General features: G+C 37.4%; 1 protein-coding gene across 2 annotated transcripts; it reads left to right on the top strand.

The window, feature by feature from the left end:
* Window positions 1–670: 670 nt before the first annotated feature.
* Window positions 671–13,740, top strand: mpp4b (MAGUK p55 scaffold protein 4b). Of its 2 annotated transcripts, none has more exons than XM_084128773.1 (22): window positions 671–918; window positions 2,099–2,224; window positions 2,422–2,543; window positions 2,630–2,707; window positions 3,251–3,334; window positions 3,601–3,732; window positions 5,720–5,801; window positions 5,919–6,004; window positions 6,693–6,764; window positions 7,328–7,524; window positions 7,699–7,757; window positions 7,868–7,885; window positions 8,603–8,644; window positions 8,741–8,761; window positions 9,007–9,021; window positions 9,170–9,208; window positions 10,369–10,548; window positions 11,278–11,358; window positions 11,440–11,533; window positions 11,647–11,755; window positions 13,086–13,220; window positions 13,333–13,740. In XM_084128773.1, the coding sequence occupies exons 2-22, from the start codon at window positions 2,167–2,169 to the stop codon at window positions 13,522–13,524; spliced, it is 1,896 nt and encodes a 631-aa protein (XP_083984899.1). In that variant the 5' UTR covers window positions 671–918; window positions 2,099–2,166; the 3' UTR covers window positions 13,525–13,740. The 2 variants fall into 2 exon arrangements, with proteins under 2 accessions (XP_083984899.1, XP_083984898.1); XM_084128772.1 differs by having other exon boundaries at window positions 9,167–9,208.
* The last annotated feature ends 1,084 nt before the right edge of the window (window positions 13,741–14,824 follow it).

The raw sequence follows: 14,824 nt of genomic DNA, 5'->3' as shown, positions 1-14,824 counted from the left end.
TTAGTGCCACTTAAGGGGAAAGTTCAGCCAAAAATCATTTACTCACCCTCACGTCATTCTTTTCACGTCGTTTTTTTCAAATCAAGGTAAATCATTTTTCAAAACAACAAAAATAGAGTTTAATATAAAATAAGAAAATAATAAACTGACTAATGCAAGTTTTTATGCAACTGAAATTTTGTCTCAAAACGTTTCTGAGATAAACCCCTTGTGACAACTAGACCTGATCTGTCATGTACAGTTTTATTTTAAATGGTATAATGTGAAAAAAGTGTGATGAGAATCCAAAAACAAGTCAGAATGTGTCATTCACTCCACTGTTTTAATCAAGAGGATTACATGTACGTGTGACGCAGAATGTATTCAGTGTGGGATCATCAGCTGGTAAATATGTGTGAGTGGGTCAGCGGAAGAGAGAGAAAGAGAGAGAGGTGTTCTGTATCTCATGCAGTGGTTGAGGATGAGGAATGATTAAATCTTAATAAGAATGTGACACTGATTGTGTGTAATGATGAATTAACAGCTGAAAGACTGGAGTTTTGTGATTAGAATGATGTTTGAAAGAATATGAAAGGAGACACATTCACTCTTAGAGACACCCTGACTGTCCAATCCCTCCCTTCCTAATTTCCTCTCACATTTCTACACACTCTCTCTCTCTCCCCAGCTTGACTCATTTGCTTGTGAGGGATTAAGCAGGATAGAGAGGGATTACGCTTCTTTTTTCCAAGAGGACTTTTCTGTGCTCTGTTATGGAATACTATCCACGTTATTCCTCTGTTTATACTATCATATTTGAGCAAGTTAAAACTGACAGCCATCATGCAAAATAAATCCTCTTCAGAAGTTCTTCAGTGTGTTAAATTCTAAACTGGGATCTAAACTGAGAAGACAAACTGAACGTGAGGGAAGTGGGAGGTAAGTGAACAGGATTTGCTACTAAGTCTCTCTGCCTGGATGTGAGTTTGTGGTTCTTACATTCCAGGCTTATCAATGAGGAAGCTCCCTGCGGGACAAATGTAGTAGGCTTTTTATTCACTGTAATCGTTAAATCCTTCCTTGTGTGTATTCCTGGGATGCTCCAGTTGGAATTCAGCAATGTTATGTGTACATTCTATACATATCCTTCAGTCAAGAATCAGATTTGGCAATGCAAATTGACTCAAATACAGAAACACCGAGTTAAAAGGACTTTTAAAAGGACAGTAACTCTCAAAAAGAAGAATGTTTGAAAATATGTCAAACCCATTTAAGTTATAAAGTCTGAAAATTATGTGCACCTGTTTGTTCTAAAGATCTGCAAACTAATATTCAGTGTCTTTACCTACAGTGTTCATAACGAATCCTGTTGAGATATTTATATTGCACTCTTTCATGTGATCTTTTGGTTATTGTTTATGTAGCAAATGTGATTTTATCCAAAACCACTAAGGGTGTACTTATAACCAGGAAAGGTCCTTTGGAGTAACCTGTACTTAAGTGCTTTGCTCAAGGTCAAAACCGTGACAAGGGTATTCATGTACCCCCTCCATTCTTGGATTTCTGGATTTCCATTTTGAAATCTAAGACCTCTGGGTTATCAGCCCCAACACAAATGTGTCATACCGTTGACACTTTTATCCAAAGTATAGGACACTAATGACAAGGACAGTCCAAATGGACCAAACTATGGTTAACTGCCTTGCACAAGAGCACAGTGATGATCCTTGAGCACAATGATGATCCTTGTTGAGTTTGAACCTACAAACTTTTGGATACCAGCCCTGATCGTTAAGCAACACCGCCTGAAACAACCACCATTTTTTTCTCTGTAAAGATTTTAAGTGCATATCTAACTCATAATGAAGTATGCGTGAGGAAAGCCAGGAAACAGGAATTGTATTTACAACTACAAAAGGTTCTATTCTGCATTTCCCAAAAGCATTGTAAGCTTAAGTAGATCATAGAGACCATCGGCGTGCCAATGGTTCTATGGTCTACTTAAGGTTACGGTGCTTTTGTAAAACATGACATTTCTACTGAATTTACAATTCACTTGGAAATAACAGGCAATAACTGATCAGCAGTTGTACTTGAGTTTGTGTGGGTTTTCTTGCAGCTGTATATGAGGAGGATCAGTGTATTGTTTGGTTATTCCCTGAACCTCAAAACCCTCCTGGATTGACAATGAGACCAAACGTGGAGACTGATCAAGGGTCGGCTCCACTGGAGATGGGAGACAAAGGTAAGAAACTGCAATACAGGTAACTACTTAAATTTGGAAGCTGCCAACTTAAATTTTAGTTTTGTCTAGGTGATTAGCAAGATGCTAATATTAACGTTACTATAGCTGCTAAAGAAGCCATCCAGCATCACTGGCAAATAACTGCCATGTACCCAACAAGCTTAAAGTTCTAGAGGTGTTTGCTTTGTATGTTACAGGCCTGACACAGATCTTAGCACTTGTGATTGCTGAGGTGAGGGGTTCTATCAGTAAAGATATAAATGGAGCTGAACTATTGCACAGTCTCCTCAATGCCCCCTGGTTGCAGTCTCTACTAAAGGTAGAGTCCATCCTACAAAAACTTATAGTATTAACAGTGAGTTATAGGTCAGGGTTCATCATTATTTATTTATTTTTTCTCTGAAGGTGTATGAATGTCTACAGAGGCACATAAAGGGTCCAGCTAGGCCGTATCTCTCCTATTCGTCTGGACTCTCACTACAGGTCAGCTCTACTCTCACTGTCCTTAATTTTCACCATAGTTTGGTCTGCTCGTACCATGTACTTTCTGTTTATACTTCCTTGATGGCTTGATCTCTTCCTGTGACTGGGGACTTGCAGATTGTACCAATCGGGAGTCTTGATCTTGTGGTCTTGGTCTTAAGACCTCTTGACACCAGTTTGTGACTTTGGGGTTAGGTTGTGGGCTGAATCTGGGGCTTGTGATGTCTAGTGCTGGTCTGGGCCTTTGGGGGTCTGGATCTAGGCCTTAGAGCTGGGGTGGCAACTCTGGCCCACAAGGTCCACTGTCAATCTAATATAACCAAAGAAATTAGAAAGATACTTGAAAATTAGAGGCAGGTGTGTTTGATTTGGATTGGAGCTAAACTCTGCAGGACAATGAATCTTGAGGGCTGGAGTTGCCATCTCTGTCTAAGAGGGTCTGTTAGAGGTCTTGGTTTTAGGGAGTCTGGTCTTGACTCCAACTTTTTTGCTAATACATTTTGATTTCTTAATAAGTCATGACTCTTTGTTTTGGAACTCTAGGTTCTGTCTGACCTGCTTGCAGTCCCAAACCCCTCAAATGAAGCTCGAGAATTGTATGCCCTCCTGAGTCAACCCCACCTTCAGGTGAGCATTCTTTCTAAAGTTACAATTATGTTTTTAAAACAGTAAGTGGTTTAGAGGGGCAAAGTAATTCGTTTTTTGGCCATCACTCTCTACACAACAGAAACTTTTCAAATTCTCAGGCCAGACTTTATGGACCGATAGATGTTGGGAGACATTGTTGTTATGTTTCTTTTACGTTTTTAAAGATGTACACTTTCAGTATTCAATTAGTTGTGTGGAATGTTTTGTCAACCATAAAAATAATAAAAAACGCATATATTTTTCAGGCTCTCCTCTCGGCTCATGACACAGTAAGTCTGAGGGACTATGAGCCAGATCTGCCAGCACTGCCTAAAGACCTGCCTGAAGATGAGGAAGCCTTGAGGATTGTTTGCTTAGTCAAAAACAATCAGCCTCTGGTGAGCATGACCAGAAAAAGGAGTGGCAGGCAAATCTAAGACTTGCTTTTACTGACCTGTCCTGTGATTTATTTTGGCTCTTTTAATGTACATTGCTGGAGCCTTTCTTTCAGATAAGCATGGCAAAAAGGTACAACGGTAAAGACTGCTAGTGGTTTAAAAACTTTCGTCTTGTGTTTATTATAGATTAGTTTGTTTGTTGCTCTTTTTTTTTAAATCTCACTAATAGCTGATCTTGTAAAGAGTTCTGTTTGGTAACTATGAGCTGTGTGTTGTCATGGATAGACCAGAACTGGAAGAAGGTTTCAAAGCCACTGGGAAACTTTAAGGCAAGCAACCCACCGTGGACTCTTCTCAGCTGGGGGACGGCTGGATGGAGGCTTAGATGCCAAGTTGGAAGGTCCCCGGGTGGGTGGTTCCATATCCACCAAGACTGTGTCCCCAAGTGTTGTTGCTCCCACTGCTGCACACCTCTGCAACACTTTTGGCAGTTGCAGAAAGAGCAATGCATTATGGAAACAGAGCCTCAGTTGCTCCACCCCTTGTGTCTGTAGCACAGTTGTGATTGGTAAGGACCAAAACTGTGGATTTGGAGATTCCCATTATTACATTCATCAAGATTTGCGACATGTATGCCTCTGCTGAAAGCATCATCTAATTAGTGTTCTTTGTTTTCTTGTCTTCATCCATTTCACCATTCATTTCTCATTCTTTCTCTGAAGACAATTTGATTGAGGATTTAGACAGTGGGGAGGAGTGTGATGTTGCTAATTCTGTGCCACATACATTCTCTCAACCTTCCCCATGGATTTCCTCATCATTTTGCTACTATCATCCTCCTTCGGAACCTTCTAGAACAACCCCTCATGCCAGAACTGCTCCCCCAAGCCCAATGCACTGTCATCGGGTAAGGGAGACCATGACATGCTCCCATACAAGGCTGGCAAAGGAGGAAGGTCTGGATGAATTGCGGAGTACGTTGCAGCAGGCCACCAGCTGCATGGAGCGCAGTTCTGAAAACGTCCACCTGCTTGGTGAGAGGATGGCCGCTGCTACTGAACGCATATCTGAGAGTGTGCAGGAGAATTCTCAGGCTTTGACAATGCTAACTTATGTAGTAGAGAAGCTCCAGGAGCTAGTATCCACAAGCAACACAAATTCAGTGTCTCCACATTGCGCTGAGACTGCAAGTACAAGGGTTAATCGGATGAGTAGCAGATCGCTCAGTGTTCCCACTAGTCCAGCTATTGGTTCTTCCTCTCGCTTTTCTCATTGTCCTTCCTGCTCCTCCTCCTCCTCTTCTTCCTCATCTGCCATCACTCTGCTGGAGCAGCCAGTGCTATCAAAGGGGAGGTCATTTAATCCCAAAACAAAGCCATCACTATCTTCTGAAAGGAGACAGGTTGATGTACAGGACTGGATGACCAATGGGTCCTTGACATCCAGCCCTGCTCAAAACCACAAAGTGAACAGCAGCACATTTGGATGTTTTTTTAACCAGAAGAAGAAGAAAAACAAGAAAAAAGAATGAGGCTACTTCCACTTTTCCACGTTATGAACATCCTTTCAGATTCTTGCTGTCTCAAGCATGCAGGTCTTTCAAATATTTAATATGTGTGTTTTTTTATGTCACCACTCACCACCAGGCCTTGACGTTACCATTGTCACATTAGTGCTTGTCCTACCTTTTTGGAAGTGATGTATTGTTTTCTCATTGGTCATTCTCATTGGTTTAACATCTTCATCATCTCCATGAACTCTATCCCTTATCAGATCATATTTTCTCTTTTTTATTATTTAATTCTTCTTTTGACTTTTTTCTCTTTCTCTTCATGTAACATTGCAGTTCAATTTGTCATTGAACAATGTTCCTGGCATGTCACTTCCATCAGATGTAGCTATGATTAGTTTGATGAATGCATGTTTTGTGATTGATGCATATCGAATTAAGCCTTGTAGATATTTGCATTGATATATGCTTTTTTAGGGAGCAACAATCAGGAGAGATGATGTGACAGGAGAAATATACATTGCTCGGGTTATATATGGAGGACTGGCTGACCGCAGTGGTGAGAAATCCCTGACTGTACTGTTTTTTCTGAACCATACTCCACTATCACATACTCTCTATGTCTATATTACGTCTCATGGAGTCTCCATTCTTGTCTATGTGCTTCCTGTTAAAGGTCTTTTGCATGCTGGTGATAGGCTGGTGGAAGTAAACGGTAATCCTGTGTTTGGACTGGAACCAGAACAGATCATACAAATTCTGGTTAGTACACACACTCACTCATATGAGTGTATATTATATGTTGTGTGTCCTCTTGCTGTTTAGATAACAGGTTCTGTAATAGCTCGTAGCAGCTGACCTTTGTGACACTCAACCTCTTAAACCTCACTTCCCTCCGGGTCACGGCACCAATGTGACCGGTTCTGTTCGGCCCAGTTTAAGAAGGGCTCGAACCGGCAGCTGATGACATGGGAGGCAAGCAGGCTAACAAGAGTCAGTTGCTAGTGTGCCTCTTGAGGCCAGGAGAGTGAGGTTTACCAGCACTGCTCTTGCCGGGCTGGCATCCATTACACTAGCTTAACCAGCAAGACCATCTTGACTAGCTTTACCAAATTTTTCATTGAACATCATAGCTATTCGAGTGTACTGGCTAGACCAGCCCCAAACCACTTTGGACCAGCAAGACACATCCATAATATATATCCAAAATTACAACAGATAACCAATATATATATATGAATATATCCATAACCAATGCAAAGTGTTACCCAGAATAACACTTTGCATTGGTTGTTAAAATAAAATAAATAACTCTCTTTATCTCAAAGTCAAACCAATGGTTTTACTGTACCAAACAACAAAGCTATTCTCATTTCATTTAAAGGAAAATAAAAGAAAACTATGATAAATCAAAATTCATGAAGTTGTGTGTCTTCATTTCCTACCACAGGCTCACTCCCATGGAACCATGATGTTTAAGGTGGTTCCCATCACTGACAGGCCAGTCAACAACCAAACCATGGTGAGCCATCAAATGTCAACACTTGATTAGTCTATAACAGAAATAGCATGGAATACCCGATGATAAGGCAGGAATCAAGCATCCAGTTCTTTGGATTAAGTAGTATAGTTGGATAGCCAGAAGTTTCCAAAAAAGCAGGAGGAGGTGCGAGACCAAACAGGGCTGTCCTTGTTGTCACTAATATATGTGTATTTAAAAAAAATAAAAAGGCAGGAATCAAGCAGCAGCAGCTTTCCATTACTGTTTTTTTGTAAAACGAAAGCAAAACAGCGACACATAGAGTGTAATTAATAATACCACACTACTTCATTTTTCCAAAATGTGTATGTATTCCCAAAATGCAATGCACTAGTCTTGAGCTTTCATTTTCTGTATGACGAATGTTCCGGAAGTGAAATCAGCTTATTGCCTTTACTTGACTAGTTATTAGATCAAACTAATAGGAATTAAAACATTTTATAACAACTTGGAATAAATAATTATACATGATTAAGATTTACATGCTAAGTGTCAAGGTGTATTGATCTATGTCTGTAAACTGACTTTTGCTCTCTTTTCTCAAGCTGTATGTGCGAGCCATGGTGGACTACAATCCCCACGTGGACCCTTCCATTCCCTGCGCAGATGCCGGCATGGCGTTCCGGAAGGGAGATATCCTAGAGATTGTGGATCAGTCGGACACCCTTTGGTGGCAGGCTGTAAAACTACCTAGCGTCTCTGCCTGCGCTGGCCTCATTCCTTCCACGAGCTTGCTGAAAAGGTCAGTTCTAAGTAGTCGGGTTAAAGGTCGGTGACTGAATAATAACACATCTGCATAGGCTATGATTTGATGAGATTTGGCAGCTGACTTGAATGTGATTTGAGATTACGCTGATAATCACTGCTGTCCCCAATTTTAAAAGCCAAATACGATTGTGTGTGTGTGTGTTTGTAGGAAGCAGAAAGAGTTCTGGTGGTCTCAGCCTTATCATCCTCACACTTGTGGCAAAACCTGTGAGTAAACTGTATAAATGCTGTTATTGTTTTATATGTGCATTTATTCAGGATGTGTTTAATTCAGCTGATATGTATTGGTTATCTTTTGTTTCCATGCTAACCTGCAGTGAGTACTGTGGATGAAGGTGAGCATTTAGTCTAGAAATACACAGGTCTGTTCTTGAATTTGACTTTATTTCAGAATTCATATTAAAGGGATAGTTCACCCCAAAATTTAAATTCATTAATTACTCAACATCTTTACACTTAAGACTTTTGTTCATCTTCGGAACACAATTGAAGAGTTTTGAAGATGTGAATAAGACTAAATTAAATCTGTTCATCAAATAAAGCGATCGAGTCTCTTTAGAAAATTCAGACTAAACCACTCAATTCATATGGATTAGTTTTAATATATCTTTATGGACTTTTTGAAGCGTCAGATTTCATCAAAAAGATCTGTGTTCTGAAGATGAACGAAAATATTATGGGTTTGCAACGACATGAGAGTGATTAATTAATGACAGAATTTTCATTTTTGGGTGAACTGTCCTTTTAACAGGTTACAGTATTCATACTTCCCACCCAAATAGAGTGGACATACAATACAAGGTTTAGAAGAACTGTCAGTGCAGAAAATATGGTGAAAATTCATGATTACTATTATAATTATTAGAATTTCTACAGTTGTGCTGCTTAATATTTTGTGAAAACCATGCTACATTTTATAGGGCCACAGTTTAGTTGTGTATCAGAAAATGAAAGCAGACCTGCTGTTGTAGTTACACTTAAGCTTACATACTGCATGTGAAACAGACCTTAGACTCATCACTTTATTTTTTCCTCTTTTTCCTTCCCCCAAGAGGATGACATGATTGCCATAGATGAGAAATGTGTAGAAACAGGTACGTTTTCTTGTCTGATTTAAATGAGAATTAAAACAGTATCTTATATAATGCTTGTTAAACCTACACCTGTGTGTTTTTATTCCCTGTGCACAGATGAAGAGGCATTTGATTCTGGTAGGTAAGTCCTGAACATATCAGGAGAAACATTTTATGAATTCAGGTTTAGGGTCAATGTGTAACGGTACTGACCCCCAAACAAAACTATTTCTGTGACTATAACAATAACTAGATTTGTGTACAAATGATGATATTATGGCGTTAAAGATGAAGTGTGCCACAACATTGAGTGCCTCTTTGAATACTTTAAAATATTGCCTTTGATAACTTATGTCGCTGTTTCCTTCATGATGATTCATCAGAAGAGCTAAAGGATGGTGAGTGTGTACACATTACTATAGAAATCCTTAAGTTTAATATAAATTACCATTGCTTGTGCTGATTTGCTTCTTTTTTTCCATTAAGTCACTGATAATTATTCTGTATTTGTTCAAATATAAACTGTCTTGTGATGTGTTTCAGAAGAGAGTGAATTCAGCACGAACGTTGAGGGGATTTATCTGAGTGAGTGTCTCTCAGATATTACAAGATTTACTGGTTTATATTAACCACAGCAGATTAGATGGTTTACAGCATCACAAACACTGACCTGATGATGGCAACTTCAGTTAGTTTATCCACGACTATGTTGTAGAAACCTACGTTTTACACATACATACTAATGATTTAAATGAATAGTGTTTTTTTCATAATGACCAGTCCGGTGACTGGGGATGACAAAACAAATTTTTGGGGTTTTTTTTTAGTTGTAAGATCACAATTAGATCACATGCATTGAGCATATTATATTAATAACAAAATATAACACATACCACATACAGGCATTAATGGGATAGTTCACCCAAAAATGAAAATTCTATCATTAATTACTCACCCTCTTGTCGTTCCAAACCCGTAAGACTTTCGTTCATCTTCGGAACACAAATGAAGATCTTTTTGATGAAATCTAAGAGCTTTCTGTCTCTCCATTGACAAATAAGCAACTACCACTTTGACACTTAAGAAAGTTCATAAAGAGATCGTAAAACGAATCCATATGAATTGAGAGGTTTAGTCATATTTTTTTGACATTTTTATATGATGAACAGATTGAATTTAGGCTTTTATTCACATATAAACATTCATCAACTCACACATCAGTTGTGGTAAACGGAAGCTCAAGCATGTTCTCCTGACGTGCGAGAACCAATGAAGTTAATTCTCATGTTACGCAGCGCGTTTGAGGTTCTGCAAGAACCAATGAAGTTTGTTCTCGCTCATCAAACAAGTATGGTTGAGCTTCTGTTTATGTTCGCTGATCAATGTTTACATGTGAATAAAAACCTAAATTAAATCTGTTCATCATATAAAGCGATCGTGTCTCTTCAGAAAATTTTAAGAAAACTGTCTCTTTATGAACTTTCTGAAGTGTCAAAGTGGTAATTGTGTAGCTGTCTATGGAGGGACAGAAAATTCAGATTTCATTAAAAAGATCTTCATTTGTGTTTCGTATATATAATCTTACGGGTTTGGAATGACATTAGGGTATGTAATTAATGAAAGAATATTATTTTTTTGGTGAACTATCCCTTTAAGTATTTGTTCCTGATTCTGTAGCATCATATAACTGTTTGCATTTTTTAATGTGCTTTTATTCTTTGTACATCTTATGGTGTGTATGTCAGCTGGTTTTCGACGAAGTCTGCGTCTTTGTCGTCGGCGGAGAAGTCAGGCTTTTGGAACGTCCCAGTTCTGCACCATGCGCTGCCCCACAAGCTGTTACAGTTCCCTGGTCAACCCTTATGAGGAGGTGGTGCGGTACCAGCACCATCCAGAGCACACACACCGCCTCATAGCGCTGATGGGTGAGTGGGCTAAAATCAGCAGCAAAATACACATACTGTATATACTACAGGTCAACATTTTTACAGATTTTTGTGTGTTTTTGAAAGAAGTCTTATGCTCACCAAGGCTGCATTTATTTCATCAAAATAGAGTAATAACAGTAATATTGTGAAATATTACATTCCTGTGAAGCAAAGCTGAATTTTCGGCAGCATTACTCCAGTCTTCAGTGTCACATGACCCTTCAGAAATCATTCTAAAATGCTGATTTGGTGCTCAAGAAACATTTCTTATTATTATAATGTTGAGAACAGTTTTTGCCGCTTACAATATTTTGTGGAAAACATGATACACTGCCATTCAAAAGTTTACGGTAAGTAAGATTAACTTATTCAGCAAGGATAAAAAAATGACAGTAAAGACATTTATAATGTTAAAACAAATTCTGTTTCACAACAGTGCTGTTCTTTTGAACATTCTATTTATCAAAGAATCCTAAAAAAAATAAAGTATCGTTTCCACATACATTTTAGATATATTTAAATAAAAAACAGTTATTTTAAATTAAACAATATTACCTGTTTGTATTGAAATAAATGCAGACTTGGTGAGCATTAGAGACTTCTTTTAAAAAATATTAAAAGATCTTACTGACCCAAACTTTTCACCGGTAGTGTTGATCTTGTACAACTTTGTGTAGCTCCATTCCTGTTTGCACATGATCATGTATGAATACGATATGCCGTCAGGTCCGTCCGGTGTCGGAGTGAATGAATTGCGCAGGAGGCTAATTGAGATCAATCCAAAGGTCTACCAAGGAGCCATTCCTCGTGAGTTTCATACTACAAATATGACTTTGTGTGATATAACTGTACTGATTTTAAAGATGTCTAACTTTTATTTCCACTCAGATACCACAAGGCCACCCAAATGCCATGAGGAATCTGGCAGAGAATATCACTTTATCAGCCGAAAGCAGTTTGACACCATGGTCTGCAATCACAGGTGATCTTAATATACTAGTGTATGTTTAACACAGTCAGTAGTTTAATATCTGACAGAATGTTTTTCTTAATCTTAAATAGGTCAGTGACACTTTTTTCCTCTTTGTTCCTCAGGTTCATTGAGTTTGGGGAGTTGAGAGGTCATTTCTATGGCACTAGTGTGGATGCGATTAAAGATGTTTTGGCAAGTGAGAAGATCTGTGTGATTGACATTGAGCCATATGTGAGTTTTTCTTATCTCATCTGTTGTTATTAGTGGTGTTTGCTAATATTTAATGTTAGGAATGTGAACAACCTCTTAAAGTCAGCATGAAACAGAAGCTGCAATCGTTTTTGCTTCCCTATTGTCATGTATATCCGAGTGAAGCGGCTTCTTGAACAAGACTAAATGTAGGCCAGGACTTGATTTTATCCATCGGGTATTGATTGGATGGTTGTGGTTTGCTATTGGTGGATCTCATGATATTGACAGGTTGTCCCGCCCTCACGTCAGTAAACATGTCATCAGAGAAGAGATGTTGCTGCAAGAGAGAGGGGAAGTTTTTTTGATTAAAGATAATGAGCGCACATGAATAAAAAAAAATATGCATATGCACGGATAAATCATTTATAATAAATACTGCAAAATTCTATTAAAAAAAATAAACAAACAAGAATTGTCAATTTTGGTTTTATGGTGACTTTAATCCTAAATATTAAACATAGATGTGTAACTAGTGCTCAAATTTCAAATCTTGCCGCTTGCTGAAGAGAACTGTTATTTTATTGTTTTTGAAATACTATTTTTATAAATATTTTGAATTACCTGTAATTTTTATATTTTCATTTTATAACTTGTTATAACTTGTCATTTTTAGTAATTTATTTTTATTTCAGTTTTAGCTTTAGTTCAATTAGTTCCGTTTTAATTTATTTCTATTTAGTAATTTTAGTGTTTCAACTTAACTTATTTTAGTTAGTTGCCCAGGCAACATTTTTAACAAGTTTTTCATCAAATATTTATATTTTATTTAACAAAAATTGTTTTAACAGTTTCAGTTTTAGTTTATTTAGTGATAATAGCCTTGAAATAGAAGTGTGATTATAACCTTTCTAAACAATCAGATTTATGATTTTCAACTAGTAGATGATAAAACAGGTAAAAAAAATAATTAATTCCCATATATGATGCCAACTTTGGATTGACAAACAATGCTTTCATATATTATGCTTAAGTTGTAATCACTGCCCAACACATTCAATGTTACTGCCAAACTGAATACATGTTGTTAACTATCTTATAGGCTATAAATTATATAGCTTATATATTACTGCCATATGGACATTACATTGACACACTCATATCTGGCTGATAAAAGAATACTTCCTAACTGTAATGCTGCTTTGAAACAACATGTATTGGGAAAACGCTATAGAATTAATCTTGAGTTGAATTGCAATGGAATTAAGCAAAACCATTTACAATTCTCCAGAGAACAATTCATAAAAAGCAATAGTTGTTGTATATTCTGAATTACGCCTGACATATTCTGACGATTGTTCTTGACCTTCAGGCGTTAGAGTCAGTGAGGACCCCAGAGCTGAGGGCGTATGTCATCTTTATAAAGCCTCCTACTGTTGAGCAGATGAAACGCACACGAATGAACTCTCATATCATCACAAATTACTACACCAGCCGACCCTTTAAGGTGAGCTTCCATCTTTATCTGTCTCGGTTTATCATTGTTTTCACTTTTCAGTTTATGTCTTTAAAGTACCACATCTCCATTGTTCTCTATTATTTTCTCTCTCTTGAGACAGGATGAAGATTTTCAGGACATAGAGGATGCAGGACGCAAGATGGAGCAGCATTACTGTCAGTTCTTCGATCATGTGATCGTGAACGACGGCCTGCAGGCTGCATGTGTTCAGCTGCTGACTGCAGTGAGAAGAGCTCAGGATGAACCGCAGTGGGTACCGGCTGCATGGATCAGGCCAACAGACCAGTCTTAATACGAGCTAAGGGATCATTTTATAGGAGTGCAGATGGGTGTGGATATATAAATAAACTTTCTTTTTCACCTTTTATGGTGAAATGAATGTGTGTTTTGTTTGAAAAAATTTTAGTCTTTATAAAAAAAAATTCTGTTCACTTTTTTTTTCAGGTGTCAATACTTTGTTGACATTTTGTTTGCCCTTGTGAAAACATTAATAAAACCTAAACCTTTATTAATGTCAATGTCACTTTATTTGTATAGCACAATTAAAACAACACATTGACCAATGTGCTTTACATCATTTGTAAAATAACATACATCTCAATAAGGCATACTGTAAAACAGTCAGTCAATGGTTAAAAGCTACAGAAAACAAGTGTTTTAAGCTGTTATCAAGTATTTTTGAGCACTCTTAATCCACTTTAAACTGTACTTGATTTTGAGGATTTCCAGGTCTGGAGTGACGAGGAGAAATAAGAAGAACAGAACTAACACCAATTAAAGGGATAGTTCACCCAAAAATCTCACCCTCAAGTTGTTCCAAACCTGTATGAATTTCATTCTTCTGCTGAACACAAAAGAAGATATTTAGAAGAATATGGGTAACTAAACAGCTGTGGGGTATCATTGACTTTCTGTAGTATTTTTTCCCCATACTATGGAAGTCAATGGAGTCTGTCAACTGTTCGGTTACCCATATTCTTCAAAATGTCTTCTTTTGTGTTCAGGAGAAGAAAGAAATTCATACAGGTTTGGAACAACTTGAGGGTGAGAAAATGATGAAAGATTTTTTATTTTTGGGTGAACTATCCCTTTAATTTGGCATGTGTTTATGGGGACCACTGGCATTTTCATCTGAAATTTGAAGACTTGAAAATCATTAATCAAACAATTTTAATATTATGCACGCCATTTAAAAGGATAGTTCACCCAAAAATGAAATGTCATCATTTACTCACCCTCAAGTTGTTCCAAACCTATATGCATTTCTTTTTTCTGCGTAACTCAGGAACGTTGGGAACCAAACGTCATTAGAAGCCATTAATTTCTGTTGTATGGACAAAAAAAAACAAAAAAACACTGAAACATTTATAGTAAAAAAAAATGTATATTTATATGTACCTCTGAAGAAATAAAGTCATACAGTTTTGGAATGACATGAGGGTGTATCATAGAATTTAACTTTTTTGAGTTTGTCCCTTTAAGGCTTTCCATTAAAGAAAATTAGTTTTTTATTATTTGAAGGTTTTACTCATTTAATTTAGTTCTAAATTCTTTATTTTGCAACCTTTTTATTTATTTTAAACAGAAAACAA

The sequence above is a fragment of the Abramis brama genome, assembly GCF_963993115.1.
Source record: "Abramis brama genome assembly, chromosome: 11".
Classification (NCBI taxonomy): Eukaryota; Metazoa; Chordata; class Actinopteri; order Cypriniformes; family Leuciscidae; genus Abramis; species Abramis brama.
Note: the sequence above shows the minus strand (reverse complement) of the source record. Positions and strands in the feature narration are given on the sequence as shown.